This window comes from Erpetoichthys calabaricus, chromosome 2, assembly GCF_900747795.2.
Source record: "Erpetoichthys calabaricus chromosome 2, fErpCal1.3, whole genome shotgun sequence".
In the NCBI taxonomy this organism is placed as follows: domain Eukaryota; kingdom Metazoa; phylum Chordata; class Cladistia; order Polypteriformes; family Polypteridae; genus Erpetoichthys; species Erpetoichthys calabaricus.
In genome coordinates this window covers 174,567,249-174,582,299 of record NC_041395.2, presented here as the reverse complement: position 1 = coordinate 174,582,299, position 15,051 = coordinate 174,567,249, and the positions used below count along the sequence as shown (strand labels likewise).

Sequence of the window (15,051 nt, the reverse complement as noted above, 5' to 3'; positions counted from 1 at the left end):
GCAGCAGTATGGTTTCATGCCAAGAAAGAGCACCACAGATGCAATGTTCACTCTGAGTAGGTTGATAGAGAAGTTTAGAGAAGGCCAGAAGGAGTTGCATTGCGTCTTTGTGGACCTGGAGAAAGCATATGACAGGGTGCCTCGAGAGGAGTTGTGGTATTGTATGAGGAAGTCGGGAGTGGCAGAGAAGTACATAAGAGTTGTACAGGATATGTACGAGGGAAGTGTGGCAGTGGTGAGGTCTGCGGTAGCAGCGAGGGATGCATTCAACGTGGAGGTGGGATTACATTAGTGATTGGCTCTGAGCCCTTTCTTTATTTGCAAAGGTGATGGACAGGTTGACAGACGAGATTAGACAGGAGTTCCTGTGGACTATGATGCTTGCTGATAACATTGTGATCTGTAGCGATAGTAGGGAGCAGGTTGAGGAGACCCTGGAGAGGTGGAGAGATGCTCTAGAGAGGAAAGGAATGAAGGACAGTAGGAACAAGACAGAATACATGTGTGTACATGAGAGAGAGGTCAGTGGAATGGTGAGGATGCAAGGAGTAGAGTTGGCGAAGGTGGATGAGTTTAAATACTTGGGATCAACAGTACAGAATAATGGGGATTGTGGAAAAGAGGTGAAAAAGAGATGCAGGCAGGGTGCAATGGGTGGAGAAGAGTGTCAGGAGTAATTTGTGACAGACGGGTATCAGCAAGAGTGAAAGGGAAGGTCAGGTCGGTAGTGAGACCAGCTATGTTATATGGGTTGGAGACGGTGGCACTGACCAGAAAGCAGGAGACAGAGCTGGAGGTAGCAGAGTTAAAGATGCTAAGATTTGCATTGGGTGTGACGAGGATGGATAGGATTAGAAATGAGTACATTAGAGGGTCAGCTCAAGTAGGACGGTTGGGAGACAAAGTCAGAGAGGCGAGATTACGTTGGTTTGGACATATGCAGAGGAGAGATGCTGGGTATATTGGGAGAAGGATGCTAAGGATAGAGCTGCCAGGGAAGAGGAAAAGAGGAAGGCCTAAGAGAAGGTTAATGGATGTGGTGAGAGAGGACATGCAGGTGATGGGTGTAACAGAACAAGATGCAGAGGACAGAAAGATGTGGAAGAAGATGATCCGCTGTGGCAACCCCTAACAGAAGCAGCTGAAAGAAGAAGAAGACCAATGTGAATTCAGTGCCCCTGAGCATCACTGTAGTAAGGATTTGTAAATCTCTTGTTGCCTCTTAACAAGCTGCATTTGGTTTGCTAAAGACCCTAGATTTCTTCCAAAGTGCCTTTGGACAATTTTGAGGAGTAGTCAACCACATTTTGCTCTGTTTTTGTGCTTTTATTCATTAATTTTACTTTGTTCTTCGTGTTGTAAAGTTTGGCAAGCAATAGTGCACTCTCCCAGGGGTTTCAAGATGGCCACCACATAATGACGTTGGATCACATGATCAGCATGTGATATCACCAATAGAGTGGCCACATGGTCTTTGCAGTCATTTTCCCTTACTATCAAGTCACACCCGCCCAATGGTAAGTTCATCAGGTGCGAAGACAAAATGGGATTTGGGATTTACTTCAAAGAGGCAAAGTGGGAGCAGTCAGCTGTAACTGAAGAAGTCATGGCAGAAAGTGACAAAGACAGGAGATGGTTTTAAGGGGTAAATATTGTCTGGAGGGAAGGTGAGTGTCAAGTTGCTGAAAACAGATAAAACAACTGTTGAATGGAGTATTGCAGTGATATATCTTCACTGCCACAGGAGAATTTAAATAAATTAATCTTTCAGTATTATGAATAAAATAAGCTCAACTAGAGACGCAAAAAAAAAGTATTGGGAGATATTTTGAGACCAGGGATTGAAGTGGGCCAGCTTGCACTTCTGTAATTTTAGCAGTCGTGTACCATCAGTGTTTGATAAGAACCAGCAATGTTTTTGTGCGTTCCTGTTTGTATCACCTCTTATCCAAAGGTGTGCTCCTTGAACAAATGTCAGTGTACTGTGCCTCTTTAAACTCAAAGGGGGAATCCCCACCACCCTGTTTTGGCTTGTTATTTGATCGTAATTGTATTGCATTATTAGAAACTCCAAGGTGAACCAGCATCATTTTTGATCAACTCAAAGTGTATTGTGCTGTTGACAGGATACCAGCACTTATATGTATCCATTTCAGGCACTGCCTGAGACCTTTAGAAAATGGGACGCTCTTGGTATATCACAAAGATAAGAAACAATGGGAGAAAGCTTTTGGGTTAAAAAGTGTAGGGAGCAGAAACATAAACCAAGGAAGTTTACTGAACACCATTGGCTTTGGTGTCTTAGTCATGAGGGTTTCTCTACATGTGTGAGGGAATCAAGCAAAAAGTAATTTACTTTGGGGAGTACTGGTGAAAGCCAAACATTTGAAAATATTTTAGGATGAATTAAGAACATATAACTTGTTGGTGATTGTTAAATTTGAATTTTTCAGATACAGTTAGTTAAGGTTGTTTCATGTCGTATTTAGTCCATGTGACCTCCTCTCAATGTTTTAAATGTCAGACATTTGGTCCAATATCAGCTGTGTAAAAGAAGTGTAGCAGATGTGGTGGAGAACATGAATAAGGGAATTGTAGAGAGGAGGTTTCAAAAAATTGAACTGGGTAGGGTAGCTCTGTCTATGTAGGATAACCTATGCGTAAGAAAACTGTATAGGTACAGTATGTTTGGATAGAACTAGGAGTAAACTATGAAGAGGCAGCACAGAAAGTACAGAAGAAACAATTGAAAATAAGGTCAAATTTGTTATTTTAATGACAGATTTGGTTCATTGGAAGGTCCAAGCCTAATGTAGAACAGAAAAAAATTAAACACCAGATATAAAATATAACTCTTATAAAAGGTTAACATATTATATAAGAATTCTAAGTTAGAAAACAATAAAGGGAAGGAGAGGGAATGAGGTCATTTGGTGTGGTGATTTAAATTCCCATAGTACTCTGAGGAGCTATAGATTTTAGATGAAAAATGTTCTGTGTGTCTTAATGAGGTACAGCAATAAATTTATATAATAATTCTGTGTACTGTCTGCTATATACTTCATACTAGTATCAGGGGATATAGAAAGATTATGTGAATAGGAAACGTTTTAAGTATCAGATCATCCAATGGTGTGCAGTGACCACTTCCCTATTATACATACCATGGGAACTGATATAAAACAGAGAGAAGGCATTCATATACTTACTGTACATCAAAATTTAAAAAGGCAAATTGAGAAACATTTGAAGCTTTATGGGAAGGATGATTTTCTGCCCACTTGATTATGGTAGATACAGATTTGATTAATAGATGTGCTTCACTGAAAAATGGTAATAATAATAAAAAAAAGGTAGCTGTATATAATGGGAATAAAACTTTAGTGAAAGTTAGGAAACATTACTTTAACAGTTCTATAATGCAAAAGAAAAAGGTCTCAAGCATTAACAAGGAAAGTAGTGAGAAGGGCAAAAAGTGCTGTGGAGAAAACACTCAACTGTAGTAGAAAAGAGGCACAGGCAAGGAGAATATGGGGAATGAACTGGAAAATGGGTGAGACAAGAATACGTTATCAGTCTGTTATGATGGTGATCGGGTAACACTTGCTGATGCTAAGAAGACAGAATTATTAACAGAGTACAAAGTTCAGTCCATACAGATAAATTATAGGAGACATTTTTAGCAAGTCATCTGCAGATTGCTGAGAATAAGTATTCCAGTTCCTCTCTTACTCTGAGGTGTTTTAATATTGAACTAAACATGAGAGAGGTGTATAAGAGCCCTTAATGTTCTCACATGTTTAGCTGGGTGTTACCTGGGTGCACATAGCAGGTCATTTACATTTGCTTGATTTGATCTCTCCTTCATTGTAGATCTAAAGAATATGGATCAGCATCCACTACAGCCTTAAATTATGTGGACACAGCTCAAGTTTTGTGTTTGTGTTGAGGTGACATTAACTCTTTTTATATTTCAGCCTTACCAAATAGATTGTTTTTAAGGAGTTTATAATTAACAATGGCTTACTGGGTAAACTTAAGAGGCCATAAATTAGTCACCTAACTGATGCAATATTAAAAGAATGTTAGGAGCAGAGCACCACAGTGACAAGGTGGTCAGTTTTGGGTGGATGGGTAGTGAAATCAGCATGACGCCTAATACAGAATATGACTTCAGTGTATATTTTTTCCTGAGTCTGTGATTTATTACATGATTCAACAAAAGGCCAATCTGGAGGTTGATTTCTACCAGTGGAACATATGATTAACCAGTATGTGCAAAATGTGCTACACAGTCAATTTAATTTTCAGTTCAATTTATAAATATTGATTAATATTTATTCCTCTTCCTATTACTACTACTCCAGGTGAGTTTTGTCCTTATTCTGCTACTCTGTATATATACAATATATATATAAATACACACACTATATATATATATATTGTAGCCACCAGCTCCCCAAACCCAACACAGACATACACACACACCAGGCACAAGTCTCTGCAAAATTACACCTTTTTTACTCTGAGGTGGGAAATGTTTCCCATCTGCACAGCACAATACAAATGTACAATAAACAGCACTATGCAGCACTTTCCTTTCTTCTCTCTCTCTCTCTCTTTCTCTCTCTCTCTCTCTGTCTTCCGCCTCCACTCCTCCTCCGGCAAGCTTCATTCCTCTTCCTCCCAACTCTGGCTCCATGAATGAAGGCAGGTGGCTCCTTTTATGCTGCACCTGGGAATACTCCAGGTGGCCTGATAGCGAGGTCTGGAAGCATTCCCAGGTGTAGTGGAAGCCAAACAAAGTAGGGCTTTGCAGCCCCCCTGACAGCCCCCACGGAACCCAACAGGGCTGTGCCAAATTCCAACTCCCATGGAATCCTGTGGGAATTCAAGATGCAGCTGCAACCCAGGGGACTGCCATCTAACACTCCAGGGGAGGCAGTTCCCTGTGCACGTTTGCTCCCCCTGTCCTTCCTTTACGATAATGTCCCAGCTGGTAACGATCCCTGGCCACCATATATATATATATGTATAGATTTATACATACTGATCAGCCACAACTTTAAAACCACTGACAGGTGAAGTGAATAATATTGTTTATCTTGTTACTATGGCACCTGCCAAGGGGTAGGATATATTAGGCAACAAGTTCTTGAAGGAGATATGTTGGAAGCAGGACAAATGGGCAAGCATAAGGATCTGAATGACTTTGACAAGGGCCAAATTGAGATGGCTAGACGACTAGGTCAGAGCATCTTTAAAATGGCATGTCTTGTTGACAGGGTCATGGGTGCCCAAGGTTCACTGATGTCCATGGGTAGTGAATCCTAGATTGTCTGGTCCAATCCCATAGAGGAACTACTGTAGCACAAATTACTAAAAATGTAATGCTGGTCATGAGAAAAAATGTCAGAACATCACTGTGCCTTGCAGCTTGGTGAGTATGAAGCTATGCACAGACTGATTAGAATGCCCATACTGACCCCTGTCCACTGCCGAAAGTGCCTACAATGGAGAAGTAAGTATCAAAACTAGACTTTAGAGCAATGAAAGAAGGTGGCCTGGTCTGATGAAACCCCTTTGCTTTTAGTTCATTTGTCCAGACCGGTGCATATGCGTTGTTTACCTGGGGAAAAGGTGATAGAAGGATGTACCGTGGGAAGAAGGTAAGCTGGCAGGCAGCAAGATGCTCTAGTTAATTTTCTGCTGACATTCATGTATTGTAAATGTTACTTTGACATGCACCATCTACCTAAGGATTGTTGCAGACCATGTACACCCCTGATGGCAGTGGCCTCATTCAGCAGGATAATGCAGCCGGCCACACTGCAAAAATTGTTCAGGAATGGTTTCAGGAACATGACAAAAAGTTCAAGGTATTAAATTGGCTTCCAAATTCCTTGGATCTCAATCCGATCAAGCATCTTTGATATATGCTGAAACAACAAATCCAATCCATGGAGGCCCCACCTCACAACTTACAGGACTTGTATCTGCTGCTAAAGTCTTGGTACAAGATACCAGAGGACACTTGTGGACACCACATACCAGAGATCTTGTGGAGTCCATGCCTTGACAGGTCAGAGCAGTTTTGGTGGCACAAAGGGGACCCACCCAGTATTGGGCAGGTGGTTTTTAATTGTGTGGCTGATCTGTGTACATATACTGTATGTATGTATGTATGTATGAACAGTACATATGTATGGATGTATGTATACTAGCTGGCGCAGTGTTTAGATCCAAGTCCAGATGCATAAGCTAATTTAAATGATTTACATAGGCAGTGAAAACAAACTTTCTTTAATTGTAGCTGCAGAATGGACAGAAATAGGATTATTTTATATTACATATGTAAGATGCTACAAAAGACCCAATCACAAACCTGTCAGGTTCAGTTTTTTATATATCTTTGTTTTAGGTCCAATTCAAAGAAAGATGATCATTTCTGAGTTGACTTGCATTATTTTGGCTCTAAAATAAATGGAGCATATGTGCTCTGAATGTGTTGTGTGCTCTAATGGCCAGTCTGCTTTGAAAAGCTTTAATATTGGTATTTCACAGTGTACACCAAATATTCTTTTAGAATTTGGGAAACATTTGTTGAGGCTGCAATCAAACACTGCAGTATATATTTACACTTGATTTCTAGACATACTAAACAATCAGACGTAGGTGCCTTTGCTTAAAATACATAATAAAAAGTCGACTCAATCACTTTAGCACATGTTAGTAATGTGAAAGGTGGGGTGGAAGGTGTTTATATAACATTCAAAACTTGGTAGGAGTGCAACTGGTTGGGGGTATAAGCACAGAGAATAAATAGTACTTATGCAATTCAATGTTGGAAACACTAGCATAATCAGTTCTTTATTCAGAATTAATAGGCATGACACAGGGATTTGTGGGATGTGCGCTATCAAAGAAACAGTTGAACATGTATTGTCTGAATGTAGGCCATGTGAGTAACAGAGGAAACACATTTTTGACAGATTGAGGTCTTTGGGAGCAGGCACAATCTACATTGGAGCGACTTCTTAAACAGAGTAATCTCATCAACATACAGTAAGTACAAATGATTGTTGCTGTTATTTTTCAGTCAGGGTTCCTCCCTTGGGTGGGGTTCAGTTCCTAGTTTTATGTTCTTTTTTATCATGCATTTATGTTAATGTTACTTTTGTTAATTATCTACTTTGTTTTCTGTGTCTGTGTTTTGTGCCTTCTGTCTTGTGGGTGATTCAACCTGCCCATCACCACCATGCCCTGCCCTAAAGCCTTATAAAGGCAAGGGTTTCCCACAATTCCTGGCAGTTCATTCGAATGCGCTATGGAGTTGGTGAGTCTACTTGTGTTTCTACTGTGTTTTTGTGATTTTTGACTTCATGCACCTTTGCCTTTTCAGGTAATTCCTTTTGACTTTTGTGTTCCACAGAGCTTTCTTTTGTGCATCATGGCATTTTTGTGAAAAAAACCCTTATTTTATAAAGATCTTATGTTTGCCCTTATATCTAGTTGGGGTTTGCTGTTAAATAATTCCACTAGTGGGCATTTTGGAGAAATTTGTAACAGTCGTGGTTAACAATAAACATTAGCCTCTCTGCAACCATTTTTTAAAATTAAGGTAGGCATTTTCTTCCTTTGCTCCTTACTCCAGTTCAGTAGGTGATGGTAATGCTTATTAACTTAGATTGATAACCACCATTAAAAATCAGAAGATAAGAAGTTTGAAGATCAACTCTTCTAATCCTTTTAGATAAATTGTGCTCCAATATTTAAGACTATTTTCCTCTGTAGCTTTTGCATTTTCTTTAATATTCTTAGAACATTTTGCTTTTGAGGTCTGTTCATTTACATTTTTGTTTAAGCCTTTTTTCTGATATCTTTGTTTTATCTGAAGCACTGTAATGTTTATATCAATTTGGATTTTATTTAAACTGCTAGGTGACTGAAGCAAGCACTTCTGGGTTTAGCTTACTTTTCAAGATGGTGTTAGGTTTTCTGGCACCATAGATAGTTTAATTTGCTTTGGTCAGCCCATCATTGCTTATATTCAGTAGAGTAGGTACCTTTTTCCAAAAAAGTAAAACAAACTGGAAGAAATTCCTGATAGTTTAATAGCAAGAGGGAACAAATTATATAATTAAATGACATGTATATTTAATGTAAAGAATTGATTTCTTATTAAGAAATTGTTTTAATCAGGGCTGGTCTTTCTTGCTCTAAGCACTTTCCAAAAGTAACAAGTAGATGTTATAAAATACAAGTTAAAACATTCAGCCCATATAAATCTGAGAGACTCCTTTAAGTGCTGGGTCTGTACAAAATGTTTTTCATAGAGACTGAGTTCTCTTGGCTATCAGTGCTAGGATGTGCCCTTTGACTTCACAGATGTGCCTGCTACCAGTCTTCTGTACAGGTCATAATACAGACAAAGGCTATGTTCACGCTGCTGAGAAAAGTGACTTGATTTTTGGCTCACCTCCAAAAACTACAAAAAAATCAATTTTTTTGCTGTAATGTTCAAATTAATATTGCAAGCAAGCCAAATCTGCCATGAGAGTGGATAGATATCCATCCTTAATGTTTTCCGCATGCTAAAAATTAATAAAAAATCAAGTTCATCAGACAGATGCTGCCTAATCCCAGGATGTCTGCAAGGAAGACAAATAGAAATTGAAAAATTGAAGTGGAATTCTTATGTTGTATCTGTATGTGAAGACCTGTCAACACGAGATAGAAGCCAGGGTTGATCATAGCAAGATATGGATGGTGTGGCAGATGACTGGGGCTCTGGAGGATGAAAGGACCGGGAGAGAGACAATACCTCCTCCCGGGACATGAGAGGGCAGTCCCCCGGTTTGCATCGGGGTCAAGGTATTGGAGCTTGGAATGGGACCGTGGCCACCGCCAGGGGGCACATGGACAATCCCGGAGTCCTGGACTGCAGCACTTCTGCCACACCAGAAAGAGAAGAGAATCCAGGAGCACATGGAGTGCTTCCAGGTGCCCATGCAGTACTTCTGCCACACCAGGAAATGCTGCAGGAAGATCGTCAGGGAGCACGTGGAGCACATCTGGGTGAACATAAAAGGGGCCGCCTCACTCTGGAGGTGGAGGACAGAGCTTGCAAAGGGAGGAGTAGAGGTGGCAGAAGAGAGAAAAGGAGAAAGAATAGAGAGAAAAGAAGAAAAGGACTAAGCTCTTTGTGGTGATTTGTGCACTGTGTGCTGTGCAGAGAAGGAAATAAAAAGAGTGAACTTTTGTAAGTGTGCCTCTTGTGTCTGTCTGCATCGGGTTGGGTGGCTGGCACACCCCCTAGAGTTGTCACAATGGTTAAGAAGCAAAGGGGTTTGATAATTTCATGAATGTCAAAGGGGATGTTCGATGGTCTATGACAACATATTTCTGTAAGACTTTTGAGAAAAAATAAACATTTGTGGAACGTCATTTCCATCAGAAAATACATAGCAATTACGCCATACTTGTTAAGTCTATCCCTTTGAGTTCTTTACATTGGCAGCTGTGTCTGAATAATTCATCTTGATTTTCCATGAGGTGATATGACCAGGATCAGATTTAAGCAGTGTATTAAATAGTATAAATATCCAGAAAATTATGATTGAAACAGAGGTCACATTTAAGTCATGTTCTGCATTTCCATATCAGATTTAGTACCACTTGTGAAGGTGAGCTAAATCTGATCTAAAATGTTTTGCTTCCATATACTGTAGTTTTTAAGTTGCTCATACTTCTTTAAAAAGGTTAGAACTATGACACAGATGAGTAAAAAAATCTGAATTGTGTTGCCTTGTGAACATGTCCATATAAATATTTACAGTGATAAAATTTACATACAAGACTCTCAACTAACTTTCATGTCTTAGCTGAGTTTACCACTCATTAAAATGCATTTCAGCAAATGTGTAAGAATATGAATGCCTTTAGATTGTGCTTCACTATAAAGGTAACCCCTTCTAGAATGAGATGGCATTACATGCAGTAAAGGCATTGCACAAGCAATGCATGCACATTGTATATGTGTTTTTGGGGTGTTTACAGTATTTAAATAAAACTACAGTCACTCCTTGTCTAGATCACATTTAAAATGTTTGGCAGTTTGGATTACAAACTAGCCATAAAAAAAATGCCCTTCAGAAATGTAAAGCGGAGGAGAGTGTGGCCCTACCTTTCCCACTGGGTTGTGAATGTAGGTACCGTAATTGAAGTAATCAGAACAGAACAACAAGCTTGGTTAGACATAGAGAGGAAATCCTGCACTATTTTCTCTACTCTTTGCACCAATCACCTCTAATTTCTATCAAATAAACAGAAGTCCTGTGGTTCAACACTCAATTCGAATATGGAAGGCACAGTTAGAATATGGAAGAATGTTGGGGGCATTTCAGTCCTAAGATATTTTTGTCAGTTGCCCATCCACAAGACTTTAGTTTATTTCCACTATCCCTAATGCATACAATATTTATTATATGGAATGTGCTTGGAATAGGTACCTGTAGGGATTTGCATGTCGATAATATACAGATGGGACTTAAGTTACTGTGGTGGGTTGGCGCCCTTCCCGGGATTGGTTCCCTGCCTTGCACCCTGTGTTGGCTGGGATTGACTCCAGCAGACCCCCGTGACCCTGTGTTCGGATTCAGCGGGTTGGACATTGGATGGATGGATGGACTTAAGTTATGCCATTATTGACTTAACAATCAATCTGTAAATACAAATGAGCACATAAAACCCAGCTGTTTTTCTTTACAACAAAACTAGAATTAATATTCAACTAGCGGCTTCTTTTATTTTTTTTAACTTATGAACAAAGAAAACTAGATTTGATAGGGATGAATACTGTGACCACAAGGGGACACCACAAACCTCAGACACAATTACACCCATCACAGTCAAGGATTCAAATAAAGGTTATTTATTTATACAGTACTTTCACTAAACAGACAAGTCACAGTTCAAAGTTTAATCACTACCATTAATTCAAGTTTCCTTCCTCTCTTTCCACTCCTCCGATGAGCTTCATCTCCTCTCCTCCCGTCTCTGACTCCGCTAAGTGAAGAGAGATGGTTCCTTTTATGTTAGACCCAGGATTGCTTTCCAATGTCATGACACAGCATGATGGAAGCACTTCTGGTTATGTGTAAGCTCCCCAAAGTAGGGAGGCCTTCTCCTGGCAGTTCCTTCAGGGATCCCAACAGGGTTGCCTTTCTGAACTACAGGTCTTACAAAACCCTGCAGGAGTCCCAACAGGAGTCAAACCAGAGTAACACTGTCAATGTCACCTTTCGCCTTGGGGATAAATTGTACCTGTTAAATCGTCTCCCCCCATCCATCCATTATATGTTTGCCCCAACTGTGATAGGAACCTAAAGTTATCCCAGCCAGGTTGCTGCTCCACTCATGTAGTCCATCCAACCTGGTAAGATTTCACCTTCTGTCCCAATCTGGGTGCCAATCCATCCATTAAAAAATTTACAACATGTAGAATCCATCACTAATGCTGTACTTTCTTAGTCACCATTTTTAATCATTTTGTGCACTCATTCTCATGTGTTGCAAAATCACCAGCTACTAGCAGATTTTCACGCCATCAGTTTGCCTCTGAGAAATGTATCCAATAGAAGTGAAGGTGATGAAGGTGATGAATGTATAGAAAAAATTAACATTATAAATTGTGCAGAAATGGTGAATTAATATCAAAAATAACTAAAAATGCATGCCAGGGCTGATCACTGTCATTTTGTTAATAAGTTTAAAATGTTTTCCAGTGAAATACGTAATAAGGCATTGTGCATTTTGGTGATTTTCCATTAACAGGCATTTTTCAGTGGAAGATCTAACCTTTATACAAAATTGGGTTATGAATCATTGCAGGAACAGAACTCATTTGTAACCAGAGACCTGCCTGTACTTCCATCTATTGATCAGCTATGGTTCAGATATAACTGTTTATAAAAATACTGTTTAAACTAAATGCAAGTTAAATACTTTGATAAAGATATAAGATAAGATTGAGATACAGAGATTTAAAGATACTTGCAGCTTCGTCAAACTATATGAGTGCTTCCAAAAGGGTGCACCTTTAGACAACACTGGATACCAGACATTTTAATGAGATTTTCAGATAATGAATGAGCGTCAACACTTTTCGTCCATTTGTGGAAAACATAGTGTGTCTCAATTTACACTTGTTCATTGACGCACATCTTTCTGAACTCTGACTATCCAAACTATATTCAGTCAGGACCCTGACAGTGAGTGTTGTTGTCAGGCATCTGCTTCACTGTGTCACATGTTTCGAAACTGTTATCTTATTAGAACAAAATCGTCTCTTATTTATAGGACAGTTTTGGATTCTCATTCCTTAATCGTGTGACAGCTTTATTTGGCTAACACTGCTTAATGAACAGTCTATAGTGATAACTTACACCACATTAGTGGCATGTCTTTTTATCTTGCTGCTGTTAAAGAATCCTAACCCATCTCCAATAATTCAAAAGTAAATGAACGTCCTATTTTTATTGAAAGAAAAAATCACTTTTTTTAAGAGTTGATATTCTTTAAAATCCTGGCTTTTATTTATCAATGTTGTCCGCAGTTAACTGAGCATGCTATTTGCTATTCTTTTTACCACTGTAGTATCTTTTAGTGATATCTCTGCTCTCTGGATAGGTAGGTAGAGTGTGTGATCAGATCTAAATAAGATGTACTTCTCTAGATTATAATATGATTCTTAGAAGTAACAGTTTATTATTAAAAAATAAGAAAACTGCTGGTTTAATAGAGTACTGTAATAAAAAAATGTCCAATAACTCACCCATGCAGGTCAGTAATGTGTTGGTCGCAGCAAAGATTGTTGCCCGAAGAAGAGCAGAGAGCTCCTCCGTTCGCATGGCAAGCAGATGGAGGATGAGCATGCATATCCCTTCTGTGAAGGCTCCTTGCAGGACAGAAACACGCAGTGTTGGACTACATTCTTGTGCCATCATATTGTGAAACATATGCATGTCAATCAGTTCCAGAGACCAGTAATATTTTGCTAGGAGTTTGGCAAACATAGCCCCTACAAAATGTGCAATCATACTACCAAAGGCAGTAAGAAAAGAAATTTTAGAAAGTAGAAAACTCTGCATTGTTATGGATGGATTACCAGATGCTCCACGGCCACTAAGACCTTGAATCACTAGAATCAGGAAAAGCAAGGTGAGGGAAACATCAAGGCCAAAACCACCTGCCCATGCACCCAGTTCGACCAAAATCTGCAGCTCTAACCAACAAGCCACCAGCAAAAAGGATGCCAGGAGCTCATTGTGAAAATTTCCAAGATTCAAGGAGTTCAGCAAAGGATGAGCAACCTGACTGAGGGCAAATGCCACCAAGAAATATCCAACAGACACATTTAGTCCCGACATTGTACTGTATGCACAACACAGCACTGAGAGAATAGTCAAAATGCAAGGCTGAAGTAAAAGCTTTTGGCTGACGTGTCAACCTTGAAAAAGCACCAATGGACAGCTTTCCCAGACAGAGTCAGGTAACCAAGGACAAACTTGAAAAAATCCATAAACATTCCTCTGTTATTAAAGTGACAAATGACCCTGGCGCAGACAGGGACACAGTGACCTACTCCCACAGCAATCAATAGCTGAATTTTGAGATAGTATTTTGGATTTTCACCTTGAACCCATTTGCTGAGTTTTTAATACACCCCATAGAATGTAACAACATAAGAAAGAGCTCCTGGGATCATTTCTGTACCAACATGGCAAGTCCTTTACACTAGAAATCAATAAACATTAGAGTATTAGTAAAAATGCAGTTGCCTTATTTTTGAAAACTGGACTTGTACACTGAGAATGTGTAAGAGGGTGGCATGGCAGTTCAGTGGGTAGCGCTGCTGCCTCACAACTCCTGTTTACTATCTATATAGATGTCCTCCATGTTGTCTGTGGCTATATTCCAGTTTGCGGTCACATGACAGAGCAGTACATTTAAATTGGCCAAATGAGTGAATGCATTTTTGACAGTGTTCTAGTGTGGAGGCTGCTTTGTTCGTGATGCTGCCAGAACTGCCTCTTTCTCCTTGAATGTCTAAATTGGATTAAGTGGAATTAGAAATTAATGGAAGGGGAAAAGTGGAAAAAATGTATTTGAATTTTTTATGGTTTACTTAAATATTGAACTTGTTGAATTTTATATAAAAGCCCATTATAATAACCTAACCAAACATATTCAATACCCACCTAAAGCAAAACTTTGTTGGAGCTTACACAATCTAATTATGCTACAACAAATTAAATTTAAAAAGCAATAAGGATTATTGTTCAAACAATTACTTAAATTTCACTTTGACAAAAGTCAATAATCATAAAAAAATGTGCTGCTCTTTCTACTGTAGTTCCAAAATTTGTTTGAATTATAAGCATACAGTAATATTTAACATACTGATCAGTTTTGTACAGAAGGCTCCGCATGATATCAGTTTCAATTCCATATCCACCCATTTCCTAACCCGCTTATTTCAAAAGAAGGTAGTTGGAAGTCACTGCCTATGTCGGGCATAGACAGAAACCAAATTTAGTTGCCAAGTCACTCCACTGCAGGGCACACCCAAACTAACATACATCAGGCCAGTTTAGAATTTAACGTACATGTCAGTCGGATGATGCATAATTTTTTAATGTCACTGCACACTGGGCAAATTCCTAAGGACTGAAAAATAGCAAACATGATCTTGTTATTTAAAAAGGTGACTGAATTGATCCAAGTAACTATAGGCCAATAAGCACAACTAACATCATGGGTAAATAAATACTAAGAACGTTTAATTAAATGATTTAGCATCACATGGCAAGAACAGGTGTTTTAGCAAATAGCATGAGGGAGGTTGTGCTTTACTAATATACCACAGATGCTACCAAACTAGGTTGGATGGTAGATAATCTAGAATCCATTGAATCATTACAGAGGAACTTAGACAGAATACAGGCTTGGACATATTTCTGGCAGATGAAATGTAATGTAAATAAATAT

The 15,051-nt window shown here is 39.1% G+C and overlaps 1 protein-coding gene across 1 annotated transcript in view; it reads right to left on the bottom strand.

Annotated features, from left to right (window-relative positions):
• aqp12 (aquaporin 12) overlaps positions 1–13,433 on the bottom strand; it is a 28,630-nt gene extending 15,197 nt beyond the window's left edge. Inside the window, exon 1 of the mRNA XM_028793087.2 lies at positions 12,836–13,433. Within this exon, the coding sequence (XP_028648920.2) occupies positions 12,836–13,430 (595 nt within the window). The 5' untranslated portion in view covers positions 13,431–13,433. The remainder of the gene's footprint in view (positions 1–12,835) is intronic.
• Between the last annotated feature and the right edge of the window lie 1,618 nt (positions 13,434–15,051).